Source organism: Pelecanus crispus, chromosome 3 (assembly GCF_030463565.1).
Source record: "Pelecanus crispus isolate bPelCri1 chromosome 3, bPelCri1.pri, whole genome shotgun sequence".
In the NCBI taxonomy this organism is placed as follows: domain Eukaryota; kingdom Metazoa; phylum Chordata; class Aves; order Pelecaniformes; family Pelecanidae; genus Pelecanus; species Pelecanus crispus.
Genome location: NC_134645.1, coordinates 13,690,751 through 13,707,615, shown reverse-complemented (window position 1 = coordinate 13,707,615; position 16,865 = coordinate 13,690,751). Strand labels below are relative to the sequence as shown.

Below are 16,865 nucleotides of genomic sequence, written 5' to 3'. Positions count from 1 at the left end.
ACCTTAATTTATTATTCATTAGTAACTTAAATCTCATCTGACTTACAGTTCTTTCAGTTACTGGTTGATTCTGAAAGGATTCTTAAATTGTGTATAAAATATTCTCTTAACTCTTTCAAAAAGAGTTGGTACTTTTATTAAATCTTGCGTAATGTGTCATAGGAAGAGTATGAAGCCAGAAACTACTTCAATGTTTTTTGTTTTTCTTATCCCAGAAGTGTTAGGCCTTGCACATGTTCAGGAGTTTATCCTTTTGCAAGCAGTGAATAGGCACTCTGAAGTCTGTGCTGTATTGAGAATTGAAACAGGTGTGATGTGTTGTAATTAGAGAGGAACTAAGTAATCTGCTGATATATGTAATCCTGGGGTTACATACTAGATCAGTGCTCTTGCTTGTACATGTTGGCAAACAAAACTGACAGAAAACCTTTTTTCTCCTTACAGTTGCATGAGGTGGTGATTTAAAATGGCATTTTTTGGTCCTTTTTGGAGCTTATTTTAAACTAATTAATTCTTTCCAGATAAGAGGGAAAGGCCCTTGATTTTTAATGCAAGTTATACTTAAGCCTTTTAAAGGGGTTTTGATGCTGAAAACCAGTTTTCTTTTGTGATTTCTTAAAATACAGAGAATGCTGAAGATCTGAAATGTGGACTATAAGCAAAGTTGATGAAAATGGACAGTGAACCGCTGTTGATCTCATTATCTGCACATGTGCATTCCCAAGAGCATCACTCTTGCTGCTGGGCATGAAAACCCAGCTCAAGGCTTCACTTCAAAGAAATGACTAGTGCCCTAAGCTCTGACTAATGTATTGTAACCCATCAATTTGCAGGTAAGCATTATGAGGAAGAAGAGGAGGAGGATGCCCTACCTGACTCAGATGACGAGGTGGATATGGATAAGCCGCGCCCCATACAGATTGTTTTTGCTCATGAAGATGACCATAACTTTGAATTAGATGAAGAAGCTTTGGAAAAAATCTTGCTTCAGGAACACATCAAAGATCTTAACATAGTAGTTGTGTCTGTAGCAGGAGCTTTCCGCAAAGGAAAATCTTTTCTGCTGGACTTCATGCTTAGATACATGTATAACAGGGTGAGTAATTTGGATTTTCCCTGCAGGAGAAAAGTAGTTTGGTATTTTAGTCATTTACCTTTGTATTTGCTGCTGAGCACAAATATAGCAGGTCAAATTTTTCTTACTTATTGGGGGGTGGGGAAGTCAGCTACTCTCTTTCTACTCTATGAATAAGTGTATTTAAGTGACAGTTTTAAAATATAAATCTTCCTGCAGTTATCAAGAGAACTTATTGGTGTCCTGATGTAAGTGGGCATGAGAAGAATTTGAATGAGGGAGTGTGGTGGCCTTCTAGTTGAGCTTTGAGGAGGGCTCATCCAAGTGGTGGCTTGGGGGAATCTTGCTTTGACTTGATCTCCTGAAATCATATCGTAGCACCAGCTTACCCATTGTTGCTTACCCATTGGAGGACTAAATCCGCTTAAATCTGCGGTATGGCAAAAGGGAGAAAGTCTCCTGTTTGCTGTTTGGGATGTATCTCTGAACATAAAAGGATTTAGAATCATAGAATCATGGAATCGTTTAGGTTGGAAAAGACCTTTAAGATCATCCGGTCCAACCATTAACCTACACTACCAAGTCCACTCTAAACCAATCGAGGGTAGACTAGACTAAACCATGTCCCGAAGTGCCACATCTACCTGTTTTTTGAACACTTCCAGGGATGGTGACTCCACCACCTCTCTGGGCAGCCTGTTCCAATTCTTGACCACCCTTTCCATAAAGAAATTTTTCCTAATATCCAACCTAAACCTCCCCTGGTGCAGCTTAAGCCCATTTCCTCTTGTCCTATCGCTAACTACGTGGGAGAAGAGACCAACACCCACCTCACTACAACCTCCTTTCAGGTAGTTGTAGAGAGCAGTAAGGTCTCCCCTCAGCCTCCTCTTCTCCAGGCTAAACAACCCCAGTTCCCTCAGCCGCTCCTCATAAGGCCTGTGCTCCAGCCCCTTCACCAGCCTTGTTGCCCTTCTCTGGACACGCTCCAGCACCTCAATGTCCTTCTTGTATTGAGGGGCCCAGAACTGGACACAGTATTCCAGGTGCAGCCTCACCAGTGCCGAGTACAGGGGGACAATCACCTCCCTGCTCCTGCTGGCCACACTATTTCTGATACAAGCCAGGATGCTCTTGGCCGCCTTGGCCACCTGGGCACACTGCTGGCTCATGTTCAGCCAGCTGTCTGCCAACACCCCCAGGTCCTTTTCAGCCAGGCAGCTTTCCAGCCACTCTTCCCCAATCCTGTAGCACTGCATGGGGTTGTTGTGCCCGAAGTGCAGGACCTGGCACTTGGCCTTGTTGAATCTCATACAGTTGGCCTCGGCCCATCGGTCCAGCCTGTCCAGGTCCCTCTGCAGGGCCATCCTACCCTCCAGCAGATCGACACTCCCACCCAGTTTGGTGTCATCTGCAAACTTACTGAGGGTGCACTCAATCCCCTCATCCAGATCATCGATAAAGATATTAAACAAGGCTGGCCCCAAAACAGAGCCCTGGGAAACACCGCTCATGACCGGCTGCTAACTGGACTTAACTCCATTCACCACTACTCTCTGGGCTTGGCCGCCCAACTAGTTTTTTACCCAGCGAAGACTACTCCTGTCTAAGCCATGAGCTGCCAGCTTCCCAAGGAGAATATTGTGGGAGATGGTGTTAAAAGCTTTGCTAAAGTCCAGGTAAATGACATCCACAGCCTTTCCATCATCTACCAGGTGGGTCACCAGGTCATAAAAGGAGATCAGGCTGGTCAAGCAGGACCTGCCGTTCATGAACCCATGCTGACTGGGCCTGATCCCCTGGTTGACCGGCACTTGCCTGTTGAGTTCACTCAAGATGAACCTCTCCATAATCTTTCCCGGCACCAAGGTCAGGCTGACAGGCCTGTAGTTTCCCGGGTCCTCCTTCCGGCCATTCTTGTAAATGGGCGTCACGTTGGCAAGCCTCCAGTCATCAAAGAGTTCCTGGATTAAGTCATTGGTTAGTGAATGCCTGGTCCAAAATTTAATTTCTTCTCTTAGCCTGCAGCTTTTGGCTGATGTTATCTTGTGTCTCCTGTACTTTGAACTCATGGCTGATATGGAGACAGTGGGGTAGGGCTTCCTGTGAACATACACATCTGCCTGTCACAGGTTGTGGTGCATTTCTTTTAATCTGCGTAATGAGTATTGACAATTCAGTGTTTTGTTGCTTTTTGAAGCTTTTAAAAAAAAAACAGAACTGATTCCTTTTTTGGTCACTGTTCTTTGGAGCTGGAATTCATGGTAGCAGAAACTAACCATGACTGCATCTATTTTACCTTTGTGCTAGCTGGCTTGAGGAGAAATCAAGATGAACCCTGCAGTTACAGGAAATGTGGGAATATTGCAAAGAAGCTGCTGGTGGTTGGCAGAGGAAGACTTCCTTTCTCTCACTCCCAGTAGTGCCTGCTATTGAATTCCTCTCACTGATTCGCCAAGAGCTCTGTAAGAAAAACACTGAGGATATGGTAGGAGGAATGCAGAGTAGCAAGATGGTGCTCCCAGCTTCTTAAGACTCTTAACCTAGGGAGGAATAAACACTTCATTGATACAGGTGTTCAGTGGGTGGCCTTTTCTGTGTGTATATAAACTCTCTCTTGTGTTGTTTTTTTTTTTTTTAATTTTGTTTTTAATATAAACACAAAACCACCCCAAACAAGCCACAAAGAAACAAAAAACCCGAACTCCCAAGAAGTATAGCTATCTGAGCTAGATGGTGGCTGGGTAGAGGTAGTGCTAGTTCCTTCCAAAAATAGCAGGGGTGGGCTTTAAGCAAATACTCTAACTTTCAGGTTGTGAAGTAAAAGTTCGTAAAGCAAAATGGATTGAAACACTGTTTCAGCCTTGTGTAATATCATGCCTCTCTGTTCCCTTTATTGTGCAATCACTTTTTTCAGTTTTCTATAGGTGCCCTTCAAAACACCATTTGTTTCACTTAAACTGAAGATGAAGGCAAACTTGGCCATCTACTGTAACAACTCTCTTACCAAAAGCAGAGAGGTCTTGCTCTCCATGTGCTGCTTCTGGCCTGCCATTTTCATTCTGAAGCTGTAATGCTTGCAGGTCCTTAGCTGAGCTGATCCAACTCAATGATACATCAGAAGACACTGTGCTCTGCCGAATTGTTTTCCTGCCAGCTCAGTGATGTAAACTGGCTTAGGGAAAGTTTGACCAGTGTCAGAGCTGCTCCAAACTGATTGATGGGAGTTGGGGATGAGAGAAGATAAGTGCAATGTCTCCACTTTTGAGCACTGTTGAATTGTATCAGGTCAAAGGGTATCCTCTATGCTTATGCAAATTTCAGTACAGGAGGGGAGGCCTTTGTATAGTTTTATAGTACTCTTCAGTCTGATCATTCTATCTTCAGTCAGGCTTAATTACAAGTCTGTATCTTCTGTGAACTAAATACTGGATCCTGCACAAAATACTGAAGCATCTGCATTCAGTTTGTACACTAATCAAACAATTTTGGGATATCCTCCCCTATGGATATTAACATGTGTGATGAAAAACTTGCCAAGATACTTCAGAATCCCATTTTCTTGTCTTAAATCAAGAGGTGGAGGTCATGTGAAAAGTTACCATTCTAGAAATCTCACTTGTGCCAGTTTGTCACAGGTAGGATTTTGGCATGGCTGAGACTGATCACTACCTTCAGGGGGGTGGGCATCTCATTTCAAGCACTGATACTTAGTGTTATGATTGCTCACTTGAAATGGAACAGAATAATCTGCCACAAAACAGCAGCAGTTGTGTACTCAGCAAGCTGCTACAAGGATCCTGTGCAGTTTAAGCCTTATTAAGAGTTGGGTGCAGTAACACTAGTAAATTTAGATTTAAAAGCTTTTTTTACAGGGGTATGACCTTCTTAGCTTGTATTAATCTGCAAGGTGCACTGTGTACTAATGGGACTATGCAAATACAGCTGCATTGGTCCTTTCCTTAGTATGGAATGTATGTAGAGGTTATCTTTTAAGTGACTGATACAAAATTGGAGTGCAAGTTCTAGCTTGATTTAATGTAGGAACAAATTCTTTTTTTCCTCCTATCTCCTGAATATCTTTCAAGCGAACTTGATGGATGGAGACTGTTAAAATACTGAGTTTTAACTAAAGAAAGATGGAGGTAATGAGCTAGGAGTGCTTCAAACTGATGCAGAGGTCAGTCAGATACAGGCTTAAGTGCATTGTCCACAAGATGAAGCAGCTTCAGCTGAAGTTGGGCCCGTTAAAACTTCAGAGTCTCCTGTGACATGAATCACATATGAAATCAACATCTAGTGCTTGTTGAGGGACTTGCCAAAAATTTGTGTAGCTTTAGTCTAAATTACTACAAATAAGGATAATTTCTGGACCAAACTGGGGAAAAAGTATTCTTGTATAAATGACAAATGGAACATATTGTTCAATAATGTAACAGATTTCTTTTTCAAAAGTGAAGAGCTACAGTCTGTTGACATGTACCTGTGAAATATGATTCAGCATGGCAAAACTGTATCCTGGAGTGTACTGAAGCCCAAAGCAGGCCCTGAGCTTTGATTTCTGGAGTGGTCAGTGGTTGGATAAGCATCTTCTGGTATGAAAAAAAAACTCCAGAGGAAAGCTGTTCAGGTTTTGCTTAGTCTCTCTGGTAGAGGTATATATGCATGACAAGAAAAAACAAAACAAAAAACCCCAAACCTCCAACCCCTCCCCCCCTGCCCCGCCCAACCCACCCCAGAAAACAAAACCAAAAGAAGAAAAGAAAAAAACCAACCACCCCAAACAACCTATCTGTAAAGAGCTGTGGTTCTCTTCACTTGGATACCTGTGTTCATTTTCTGAACTTTTATCTGCTTATCTCATTTACTTTTGCCATGTCTGATCCAAATAGTAGAGCTGAATGGTGTGCACTGAGCATTTGGGAGAATGCTGGTGCAGAACTGCTTGATTGCCTTTCCCTCTTAGTATTGTTTCCCTCCTCTGCATGCTGCTAGGCATGAGGTATGTGTGCAGGTTTTTTCTCCCATCGCCCTTTAGAAATAAGCAGTTTCACTTATTTGTAGTAAGTATTTCTAGTCTGTACAGCCCCTGGGTGCTCATGCTGTTTTCTGAGATGTGAAGAGATGTATCTTGTGGTCTTTTCTGAAAACTGCCAGTGCAGAGTCAGCAAGGTAGAAACCATAGCCTTGTGAATTGAGAAGTTTCCCCTTTGACCTGCTCAGAGTACGCTTTCCTGAGTGGTAGTCTCTGGGCAGTCAGAGGCAAATTCACTAAACATCTCCTTCTGTTCTGCCAGCATGCTATGTTCTAGCCTGTGAAATAAAGGTTTTTGTCTAAGCACCCTCATCAGTTAACTGATGTCTGCCTACCACTTCTCTCTTGTAGGATTTCAGTGTATATAAACCTATCTCAGTGAAACTTCCTCAGGTGCATGTTCATGCTCCTTACTTGCCCAGTACATAAACTACATTTCTGGGTTGAATGTGCTCATATAATGGCTGGATTCTTCTGCGTGAGCTGCTGCTCTGTGTATTGCCTGTCCTTGAGGACTGAAGATCTTGTTACAGTACCATCAGCCAGAAATGTTAGCTGCAAACTGTACTTGACTCTCTGATAGCCTTTCCCAAAGTGGGTACCGTGCCAATAAAATTTTAATATGGATGGGTTGGTTGACATGTATCAAACTTTCAATGTGACCTTTTATCTTGAGTCCTAATCACTTAGGAAAAAGTATTTTGTAACTGTAACAGGTATAGATTGTAGATATTCTGGTCCTTGCCTATTCTCTTTGGCTTCTGCAAGCTGGTGTTGGGAGTCTTGTGCTGCCCTCTGTTAGTGCAGGGGCTTAGATGCTTAGCTAGTTTCAGCAGTTGACCTGTTTGTGAGGGGGAAGGGACAGGATTAAGTCAAAATCAGGTTTTTTTTATTCCTTGCAGAGATTTAGCTGTTCCTGTAGTTAAAATACATGCTATTTACAACTGTGTTTGAGTTGACTTGATCAACTGTGAGAGAAGAGCATGGGTGCGAAGTGGAATCTGTGAACAAAACTGAGCTGTTCTCATTAGCTCTGAGTGCTTGAGACTTGAAAGCTGTGCACATATACTCTTCAGTGGCTGAAGAGTTATGCAACCACTGAAATACAATAGACTCAAACAGCATTTCTCTGTGGATGATTCTTGAAGCACAGCAGAGTAGCATTGTGTTTTAAAATTTTGTGTAGTGTTGTCAGTTGGCTCTGAGGAAAATGAGAGAACAATGTGGAAGTCTGCTAAAACATAGCATGTTAAAAATCTCCTCCTTGGTTTTAAATAAGTTTCTCCTTGTTTTGTAGACTTCTCCTTGCTGGATAGGTGGAAACATGGAGCCATTGACTGGGTTTACATGGAGAGGTGGATGTGAACGGGAAACCACTGGCATTCAGATTTGGAGTGAAGTGTTTGTAATTGATAAACCCAATGGAACGAAGGTAAGTGCTTGACTTAAATAGGTGTATGTAAGGATTTTTGCCTCTATGTATACCTTTAATGCCATGGGTTTCATGGACGCAGTTCAAACAGTTGCTTTCCTTTGTATTCAGTAGCTGCATAACGCATTTGGAAACCTTATATCGGTGCAAGTATGAATTTTCCTGCTGGGTTGTAAGATTCATTCTCCAACCATAGTCCCATTCTGAGAGTACTTTGTTTTGGCAAAGTCTACTCTGTCCAGGCTGATGGTCCAGGTTATCCTGTGGATGTTGTGAAACTGTAATGGCTATAAATACCATATATAGACAAATGCTGAGGTAAGAACAGCTCTGTAACAAACACTGGTTTTTTTTTCTTTTTTCTTTATTAGGTGAGAATGTGTTCTAGCTTGCAGCTGTGTTCTAATGAAATGTAATATATGGCTATAAGTACTGGAAAGAGCTTCAGTGTCTGGAAGCTGGTCCTTCCATATAGTTTAACAGGTAGTCCATAAAAAAGGACTAAGTCTAACAGTGGGATGAAAGGTCCTAACTCTATTCTAATCAAAGCTGGTGCATCTTTTTTTAACTCTAAGTCAGTTTAACTACAAAGTTTGGTTGTAGGTGTTTATCTTCATGCTGAAACAAAGTATTAATGTTGTTAATAAATATTTACTCGGCAATACTGGTGGTGTATCTTGAGCTAGTCATGTTCTCCTGAGCCATAAGCTCTTGGTTATTTAACTTTCATACCCTTTGCATTTACAAAGGAAACATCTGATGGCAAGTTAATATGGGACACTGATCTTAAAACAGGTAGTGACTCAGGGGCATGCAGGAAGCTTTATCAAATTTCATAGTTAACCAAACAATTCTCTGGTTAATAAACAGTTAAGTTGCAAGCATCTGTTTGTGCTCTGGGGACAAATCACTCACTTGTTCATATCAGTCATCTCTAACTGAAAGAGAAGGGAACTGTAGTCATCCCAAAGATGGGAATTGGACAGACTAACTTTTATCATTGAGATCACTTCATTCCTTGACATTCCAGCAGACAGTCAGTATAAACTACCTTGTTTTCTTCTGAAAATGATTATTTTAAGATAGATATATTTTTAAAAGTAACCATCTCACTCTTAGCTCTAATGAACTATGCTGGATTGTCAGCTGAGACTGAAGTTTTTCCAGAGAATTAAGAGCTGTATGTTACTCTACACTGTACCCCAGTGAGGGAGGCTAACTAGTGTAGCAAGGCCAAGGACTTAAGGGTGATGATGTGACCCTCTAGTTGTTTCTTACTCAGCTGTCGGTGTGTATAGGCATGTGCACAGGGTTTAATAAGTAGGTATAGGGGCAAAGACTTGCTCTACTTGAAACAGAGTTTATCCCAGTTGGCAGGAGCTTGAAAGTGTTAACAATTTGGGTAACTGTTCCTGCTCTTTAAAACTCTCTAGGTTGCTGTACTACTCATGGATACCCAAGGTGCCTTTGATAGCCAATCCACTATCAAAGACTGTGCAACGGTTTTTGCTCTGAGCACCATGACCAGTTCTGTCCAGGTGAGAATACCTGTGCTGGCAAATAATGGCAGCTATAGGACCCCTCTATCCTGAACATGCAGAGAATGTGTCTCTAGCCACGCTTTGAAAATTCACCTGCATATCTTCCTCCAACTGTTATTTAAGCTTTCATACTTAATGTCTTATTTTCAGTGTTGTATACTATGTAAGTTTCTATGTGGAATCAAGGTTATCCAAGGCCAAGCTCAGTTAAATTGCTGACTGAACTTGGGAATCACAAAAAGATGTCAAAGTAACAACCATTTCTGTACAGATGTGTTACAGAATCTTTTTTAAGACTTTAGATACAGTTTGGGGTGAAATTACACTGTGATCAGCTAAACTTACAATTGCTGCTACTGTTAAACTTCTGACAATTCTCTTGTGCTATGCCCAAAACTACTTTTAAGCTTCTGCCTTAAATGTGCTGAAAGTGAACAGGTTTTTGAGGGATGGCAAGTGACCTTCTTCAGACATGCTGCAACATGAAAGTAACAGGAGTATGTAGAACACTACTTCTGCCCTGTGGGGTTGGTTTTGGTGGGTGGGTTTGTTTTGGCTTTTTTGTTTGTGGTGGTTTCCCCTCCTCCCACCCCGCCCCGTGGTTAGGATAAGTTGTGGGTTATTGATGCATCTTTGAGTTTACTGCTGTTCAGTATTCGTGCTATTGGAACAGTCATGAGCTCCCTGGATAAAATCAGATTTCTCTGGCAAGATTTGAAAGCAAAAACCCTGGTGAACTACCTACCTAGTCATTTCTGTGTCAGAGATGCAGCTGCTGGATCACTGAATCCTAGAGCACTTGGACTCGAGGATGGTAAACAGATGTACCCTTCTCAATCCTCCTGTCTCACACCTATGAGGTGATTTGAAGCATTCAGCAGTCTTCTCTGATTCCTTTATGGCTTGCTTCCTTGGAAGGAAGCTGTTCTAAGAAGGACTAGGGGTAGTCAGCAGTAGTTTTGTCCCTAGCACTTTGTGTAAGGAAATGACTTTTGTTTGAGATGCATTCTATGACACCTTTCTAGTTGCTGACTTTTGGGTAGTTAGACTTTTCTGGAGGGGGTAAAAATACTCAAGATACCTAAAAGAGACTACATGAATGTAAGATAATGGTTTCATATTACAATGTAATTATTTTACTGTCTCTTGCAGGTATACAACTTGTCCCAGAATATTCAGGAAGATGACCTTCAACACTTGCAGGTAAGAATACACTGAATTTACATTAAGCTGCTTCTGAACTGGTAGTCTTGATGTTGTTGTTGAAGTTACTACTAATGTAACTGTGATTTCGGAGCTGCCTGCTACTTCACATAAAACACTGAAGCTGACCTGATGCCAAAACTAGTACTGCCTCTAACAACACTATTTGCGTCAGCTCCATGATGCTGTGATGCTTCTGCTTTGCCAATGCAGAGGTAAAATAGTACAGGCTTCTAATCTGGCTAAATCTTATCTTTCTAAAGTTTGTTCTCTATACGGTAAGTTCTGAAATTCCCAAAAAGAAAAAAGATTATCTTCTATCCAGAAGCATTCTCTAGTTTTTCAACTGAGAAACTTCTACAGAGTCTTCTTTCTGCTTAGAAACAAAAGCAGGAAAGAGTTGTTCTCTTTACTATGGAGTTGTCATCCTCTAATGGAACGTTGTGGTCAAAGGCCACTGAATTCTGGCTTCATGAGAATGCTGCAAGAACCTTATTTCCTTAACTTAAAAACCTGTAGCTTTAAAGGCTAGCTTGTGTGTTAACAAATGCCTGCCTGTGCTCAGGCCATGACCTTGTCACTGCTTAAAACTGTTTTATGTGTCTTCTGATTGAAAGGACTTCTGTCTTGGTCAGTGCTACAAAAGACTGGCTGCCAATACTGGAAGTGAAGAGCACTAACTAAACATAGTCTTGTGATGCTGTTCTCGGTTAACAGAGTTGTATCACTGGGCCAACACCCACCCCCCCCACCCCCCACCCCCCCCAAAAAAAACCCAAACCACCCAAACAAGCACTACAAACAAAAAAGGCCTTGGCCAACTATTTGAAAGCCAAGCTTTCCTCATTTTCCTCATTACTTTGGTCCTTTGACAGCCTCAGTGCAACCTGAATAGAGCAATCCCTTTCTGTTACACTGGAGGGTGAGATTTGAGGGAAGCAAGGGAGGAGAAGGGTGATAAATATAAGCAGTTGATAGGTGACACGCATGCATTTAAAGTTGGGGCAAGGAAATTCTGAATTTCTGTTATAACAGGAATTTCCGTTATTTTGAAATACCGTTAATCTCTGGCTGCCTTTTCCATGTAGCAAGGAAGTGAATGGGGTAGGTTAGGGTCAAAGGAGCCAGTCTCATGTGAGTGCTTGGCCACCTCAGAGCTGCTTTTGCTCAGGATGACAAGGGCTTGGAAGTTAATTTGTATTAAATTAGTCTTCTAAGTTTTTAGATGCTCTTGTGATCAACACAGGGGGAACTGTCCTTTTAGCTGTGAAATTTATCTGAGATGTTCCAGGAGTTAGTTTTAATTCAGAAGAACAGTTGTCTGGTACTAGAGGATACTGGTGTGCTTCTTTCATCTCGACGTCCAAGATATGTAAGGGGTCTAGCATGGATCAACACCTGACATTACTGACCTCTGCTGAAACAGCTAGCACAGTCTATAATTTGTGTTCTTGTGGGTTGTCTGGCCTATACTCAGTCCAGTGAAGAATGTTGCTACTGGTATTAGAGATGGTGAAAGCAGTGCGAGGAACACAGCTGATGCTTGCATTTATACTGGAAGGAAAGAACAATTATCAGTGAAGGTCATGGGCTGAAATAGAGATCTGGGAAGCTGCTGAACTTGGCTTGTATTTAAATGTCTGATACATTGGCTCTAGCCAAATTCTTTGAGATTTCCAGGAATAACTCTTTCGTGGGAAGTAAGGGGCAAATGATAAATAGGCTTACCTCCTTAGCCTAGGAAACAAGTGTTGGAAACTGGCTTGTTGAGAGATGTAGCCAGCTTTCCTCTGAGGACAGCCCACAGGCCACCCACTTTGAGCTGCGGTGCATTGACAGTTACAGAATGGCACTGTGAAACCAGTGGAAATCATGTCTCCTTCCTGAATTTTACTGAGGATTGGTGTACTTGTTCTTGAGGTGTATTGACCATTCTCAACCCATAATAGGATTTAAGATTGAATGCTTTATTTTCTAGTGACTTAATAGAATATTTTACAGTAGAAAGATGTGTTTTATATGTGACACCCTTACACTCTTCTTTCTATCAGTTGTTTACAGAATATGGAAGACTAGCTATGGAAGAAATTTACCAAAAGCCGTTTCAGGTAACTATATATGTTAAATGGATCTTAAACAATTGAATGTGTAGAAAATGAGTTGAGCCCGTTTAAAGGCTTAAATGGGCTGAAGCTAGCCTGTTCTTTACAAGACTGATTTTCCTTTCCTGCCACCACGTTTCTTGGCAAAAACACAATGGAAAAATGCTGAAGAGGATCACATTTTGGGCAAGTATAGCTTTATGCCTGAGTTATAAGGCATAAAAGGAATTAAAGTGTCAAGTGGTGTGCAGACGCTAAGGAGAAGTTTCATGCTGCCTTTTTACTCATTACTCTTTGAGATATGGTTGGTCTTTGCTGGTGGTACATGGTTCTGAGTAAAGGTCATTTGGTCTCTAAGAAAGAGCATTGAGGAAGGCCATATTACATTTAATTTACTTGAAGCGTTACTGGCTTCAGCGTTAAAAGTGCTAGCATCTCCTGACTGTTTGCTAGGCCAGAGAAGGGTTTGAGGCTTCTTCTGTTTAGTGGAAACAAAGACCGAGATCTCTTTCATCCTGAAGTATCCTCCTTAACCTATAAGGGTACTAGTCAACTGCTGTTAGTGGTGCGTTTTAAGACTCTTGCGTCCCTAGAATATTCAGCCTGCAAGTGTGAGTCCCCAGTGTTCTTATGATAGGCCTAGGCAAGATGCATTCTTCGTAAAGCACCTCATCTGATGTAAAAGTAATGTCAAAGTTTGTTTTCTGTCTTCAGCTGATGGGAGAGAGGACAGTGTAATACCTGTAGGATAGCAAAAGGTAAACCCATAGAACAGGGAAGCTATCTTTTTGAGACACTTGGGTACTTCCTTTCAGATAAGGAGTGAGTTCCATTTTTGTGTTTGCTGTGTCAATTTGGTTGTAGGTTTTTTTTTTTCTAAACAAGCAAACACTTGGCACCACAAAACTTCAGGCTACTTCATTTAGAGCAGCCAAGCTTAGAATTTTTTTTACTTAAAATAATCATGTGTGATAGAGTTTTTGACCGTAGGAATGATGCAAGCCATTCACTGCTGTTGTTCTTCCTGTTACAGACCCTAATGTTCTTAATTAGAGATTGGAGTTATCCTTATGAACATGCATATGGTTTGGAAGGAGGAAAAAAGTTCCTAGAGAAAAGATTGCAGGTAAATGATCTCCAGTAGTCCTAGTGTGGTCTTCTAACTTAAGTGACAACTTACTGTCAAGGTAATGATGCACAATGAGCTAACTCTTTGTGCTAATAAAACTCATTTGTGATGTTCCCGCTCATGTGTGGAGTTCTGGGGTTTAGAACTTGACATTTTTAGGTTCAAAAATGAAAGCTTAAACAGACTTTTGTGCTCTTACTGCTTTTAAGCTGATACTTAGTTTTGCAGTACTGCAATTAAGATTATTAGCAGTTCTTACTGTCTTTTGTTTTTTCTTCAGGTAAAGCAAAACCAACATGAAGAGCTACAGAATGTAAGGAAGCATATTCACTCCTGTTTCAGTAATCTTGGCTGTTTCCTGTTGCCCCACCCTGGTCTTAAAGTTGCAACAAATCCAAATTTTGATGGGAGGTTGAATGGTAGGAAGCTTTCCATTGTGTGTTTCTTGATGTAGATCACTGAGTTTATTTTCTTTTATAATGGAAGTTAAACACTGAAATGGTTGGCTATTGAAATGCTTGATTAGAAAAATATAGGGCTAAAAGGTGAAACTACTGAATCTAGAAATGTGCACTGTAGAGGAGTTAAGCAGGCAGAGGGAATGGATATCTTTGTGTCTAGCTGTTGATTGTCATCTGATAACTGGAGACATACTTGAAGGTCATTAAATAAGGATTCCAGAGGGGAGAATTCACAAAATAAAGACTTGACTTTATTAAATTTGAATGTCTTTTCTCTAAGAACTTGCTAAATCAAAGGACAAAACTAGAATGACTTTAAAATAAAAGCTGTAGGCTTCTGCTGCTGCAGAATGAGAGGCAGTCAGGATTCTTCCAGTTGCTGCTTGTCCCCCAACAGAAGGAATGTATCAGAATGGGAAAGGCTAAAAAAGTGTGCTTGTGATAGCAGGACGCCAGCCACTTCTGTGCTGAGGCCACAGACCTGTGGGATTATGGTTCTTACACCATAATTGTTGGTGTAATTGGGGAAATGCACTTTAAGTATTACAAGGACTATGGAAACCTTGTTCTTTCAGTTTGAAGCTAAGATTAAAGAGTAGATAGAACTTACTAAAGCTATACTATGTATTCAAGCCTTTAAATATCTTAAAAATACAGCTGAGAGTTGTGATGCTATGGGTTTTGAAGGGTCACAGGTTATCAGTGTTCCTTTAGGAAATGTAAGATTGAAAACTAACTACTTCTTTTTTTCTGAAATTGATTGAATTTTACTAGATATAGATGAGGATTTTAAGAATGAACTACGGAATTTGGTACCACTACTGCTTGCCCCTGAAAACTTGGTAGAAAAAGAGATTAGTGGATCCAAGGTGACCTGTAGAGATCTTGTAGAATACTTCAAGGTAAGCAAACTCATACTAATTATTTCTGCTAATGGCTTAAAAGAAAGTATTCTAATTTTAGGGCATGTTGTCCCCAGAGAAGGTAAGATATCTAGGCTGATACTCACTGACCAGCTCACTTCTATTTTCATTTAATTACTCTGACTTTCTAGAACTGGCACACAACTTCCTAACAGTATAGCTCTTAGCAAGCTACTATTGGCAAAATGGTGTTTTGGTTTTTTTTCTTTGTAAATAGGCTGAAATACTTCAAGCTGTATTAGACATTTTTTTCCCTACTTTGAAATCCTAGTTTGTCTGGATATGTTGCTTTTTTTTTAAAAAAAAAAAAAAAAAAAAAAAGAGGGTCTCATGTAGATTGTACAGATAGAAAACCAGCTCTTAAACTGCTAGGTATGCAGTGAATATTTCAGATACTACCCTCTGGATTTTTAATGTGCAAGGAAGATGCTTTCTAAACACTTGCATGTGCAGCACCACTGTATGCCCTGAAATGTTTGTGTTTCGTACTTGCAGCTGTTAGACTCTTGAGCTGTTTTGGTATCATGGTGACACCAGCAGAAATGTGATAACATAATCCCTACATCACCAGGAATTGGTCTGGTGTGTGTAACCTTTTTTTGAATTGGAATGACTTAAACAATTGGCTTGGTAGGAGAAAGTGGCACTCATTCCTGAAGACATTAATTTTGCATTACCACTTTTGAGCATGCATGTTAAAGGTAGAACAGAGTTGGGCTGATGTTAAGAAAGAAGGTACACAAGGGAGGAATCTGAGACCAGAACTCTTTAACATTTATAGAATGAAGTAACTTTATAAAAAGGAAAGACATGATATGGGATGCAGAAGTCATGGCTATTCTGACAAGCATAAAATCAACACTCTGGAGCTCAGATGTTCAGTCTCCATATTTACACAGTTGCATGCTGCTTTTTGTTCCACTTTCTTCTCTAGTAAGACCTATACAGTGTAGGGAGTGCACATGCAACAGCAGTTTAGAAAGGACTGCACCCTAAAAACTGAGTGTGAAACCTCCTCTAGTGAAAAGCTGTCCGATTCACATCCCATATCTAGTCTGGGAGCAATCATGCAGGGTGCTGCAGAAACACTGTGGTTATGCAAGTAACGAGGACTGCTCCCTTGGGACTGTGCATCTAAAGCTGAGATTGTGAAGTCTGAGTTGGAAACTGGAGGGCTTTTACTTGGAGGAAATAGCTACAGAAGCAAGGAGAGTGTCAAGGGAATGGAGTCCTGTATAACTCTATAAACTTTCGTAGGTTGTCCTACAACCTAGAGCATTGGGTATAGAGGGACCCTGATAACCTTGTTCTCTCCTCCTTTACAGAGAAAAATCCTCAGGGCAGAGGCTTGTAGACAAGCCGGGGGGAAAGCAGTAGTATCATGAAGAAGAACTACTGCCCAGCCTCCAAGGGGCTGAGAGCGGCCTTGTTGGTCTAACTGGCACAGCTTGTCCAAAGTGCTGGAATAGCTACTGCTGCCTGCTATGCCCCCTCCACTAACTAATCTGTCCCAAAGAGCTGTGCCATGAGCGATCTTGTGGGCTGGAGAAGATGACATGAAGGACATGTTCTCTTCCAGCCTTCTGAAACCCTAGTGAAATAAAGGACACCTGAGGATTGGTGGGGTGGGGCACAGAGGGAGAGGCTGCCTGCTTGGCTTCCAGAAGTATTTTGGCAGCTCAGCTCTGTCTGCATTAGTGCTTTGATCTGGTTTTTTTCCTCCCACACTTCAAGGGAGTAAGGCATATGGGGAAATATAAGTACTGGTTCTCCCAGCACTGGGGTGTGTTTGGACACACCTCTTCACCTCTTGCCAGAAAGGCTTTGTGAGATAGTCATCTTCACTCTTTTGTTTTGGGTGAAGATTCCCTGCCTAGCAAAGACCTTCTCGTGTATTTGAGGGAGCAGAAACCTGCTGTCAAGCCTGTCACTTCTTGAGATAGTGGCCATGTCTCCTCAAGGTG

At 41.3% G+C, this 16,865-nt stretch overlaps 1 protein-coding gene across 2 annotated transcripts in view; it reads left to right on the top strand.

Annotated features, from left to right (window-relative positions):
* Nucleotides 1-16,865, top strand: part of ATL2 (atlastin GTPase 2) — a 42,444-nt gene that overhangs the window by 18,684 nt on the left and 6,895 nt on the right. For both annotated transcript variants that reach the window (XM_075707061.1, XM_075707060.1), the window contains exons 2-9: nt 834-1,096; nt 7,408-7,542; nt 8,976-9,080; nt 10,236-10,286; nt 12,338-12,394; nt 13,422-13,514; nt 13,798-13,936; nt 14,753-14,880. In XM_075707061.1, coding sequence (XP_075563176.1) covers nt 834-1,096; nt 7,408-7,542; nt 8,976-9,080; nt 10,236-10,286; nt 12,338-12,394; nt 13,422-13,514; nt 13,798-13,936; nt 14,753-14,880 — 971 coding nt within the window. The remainder of the gene's footprint in view (nt 1-833; nt 1,097-7,407; nt 7,543-8,975; nt 9,081-10,235; nt 10,287-12,337; nt 12,395-13,421; nt 13,515-13,797; nt 13,937-14,752; nt 14,881-16,865) is intronic.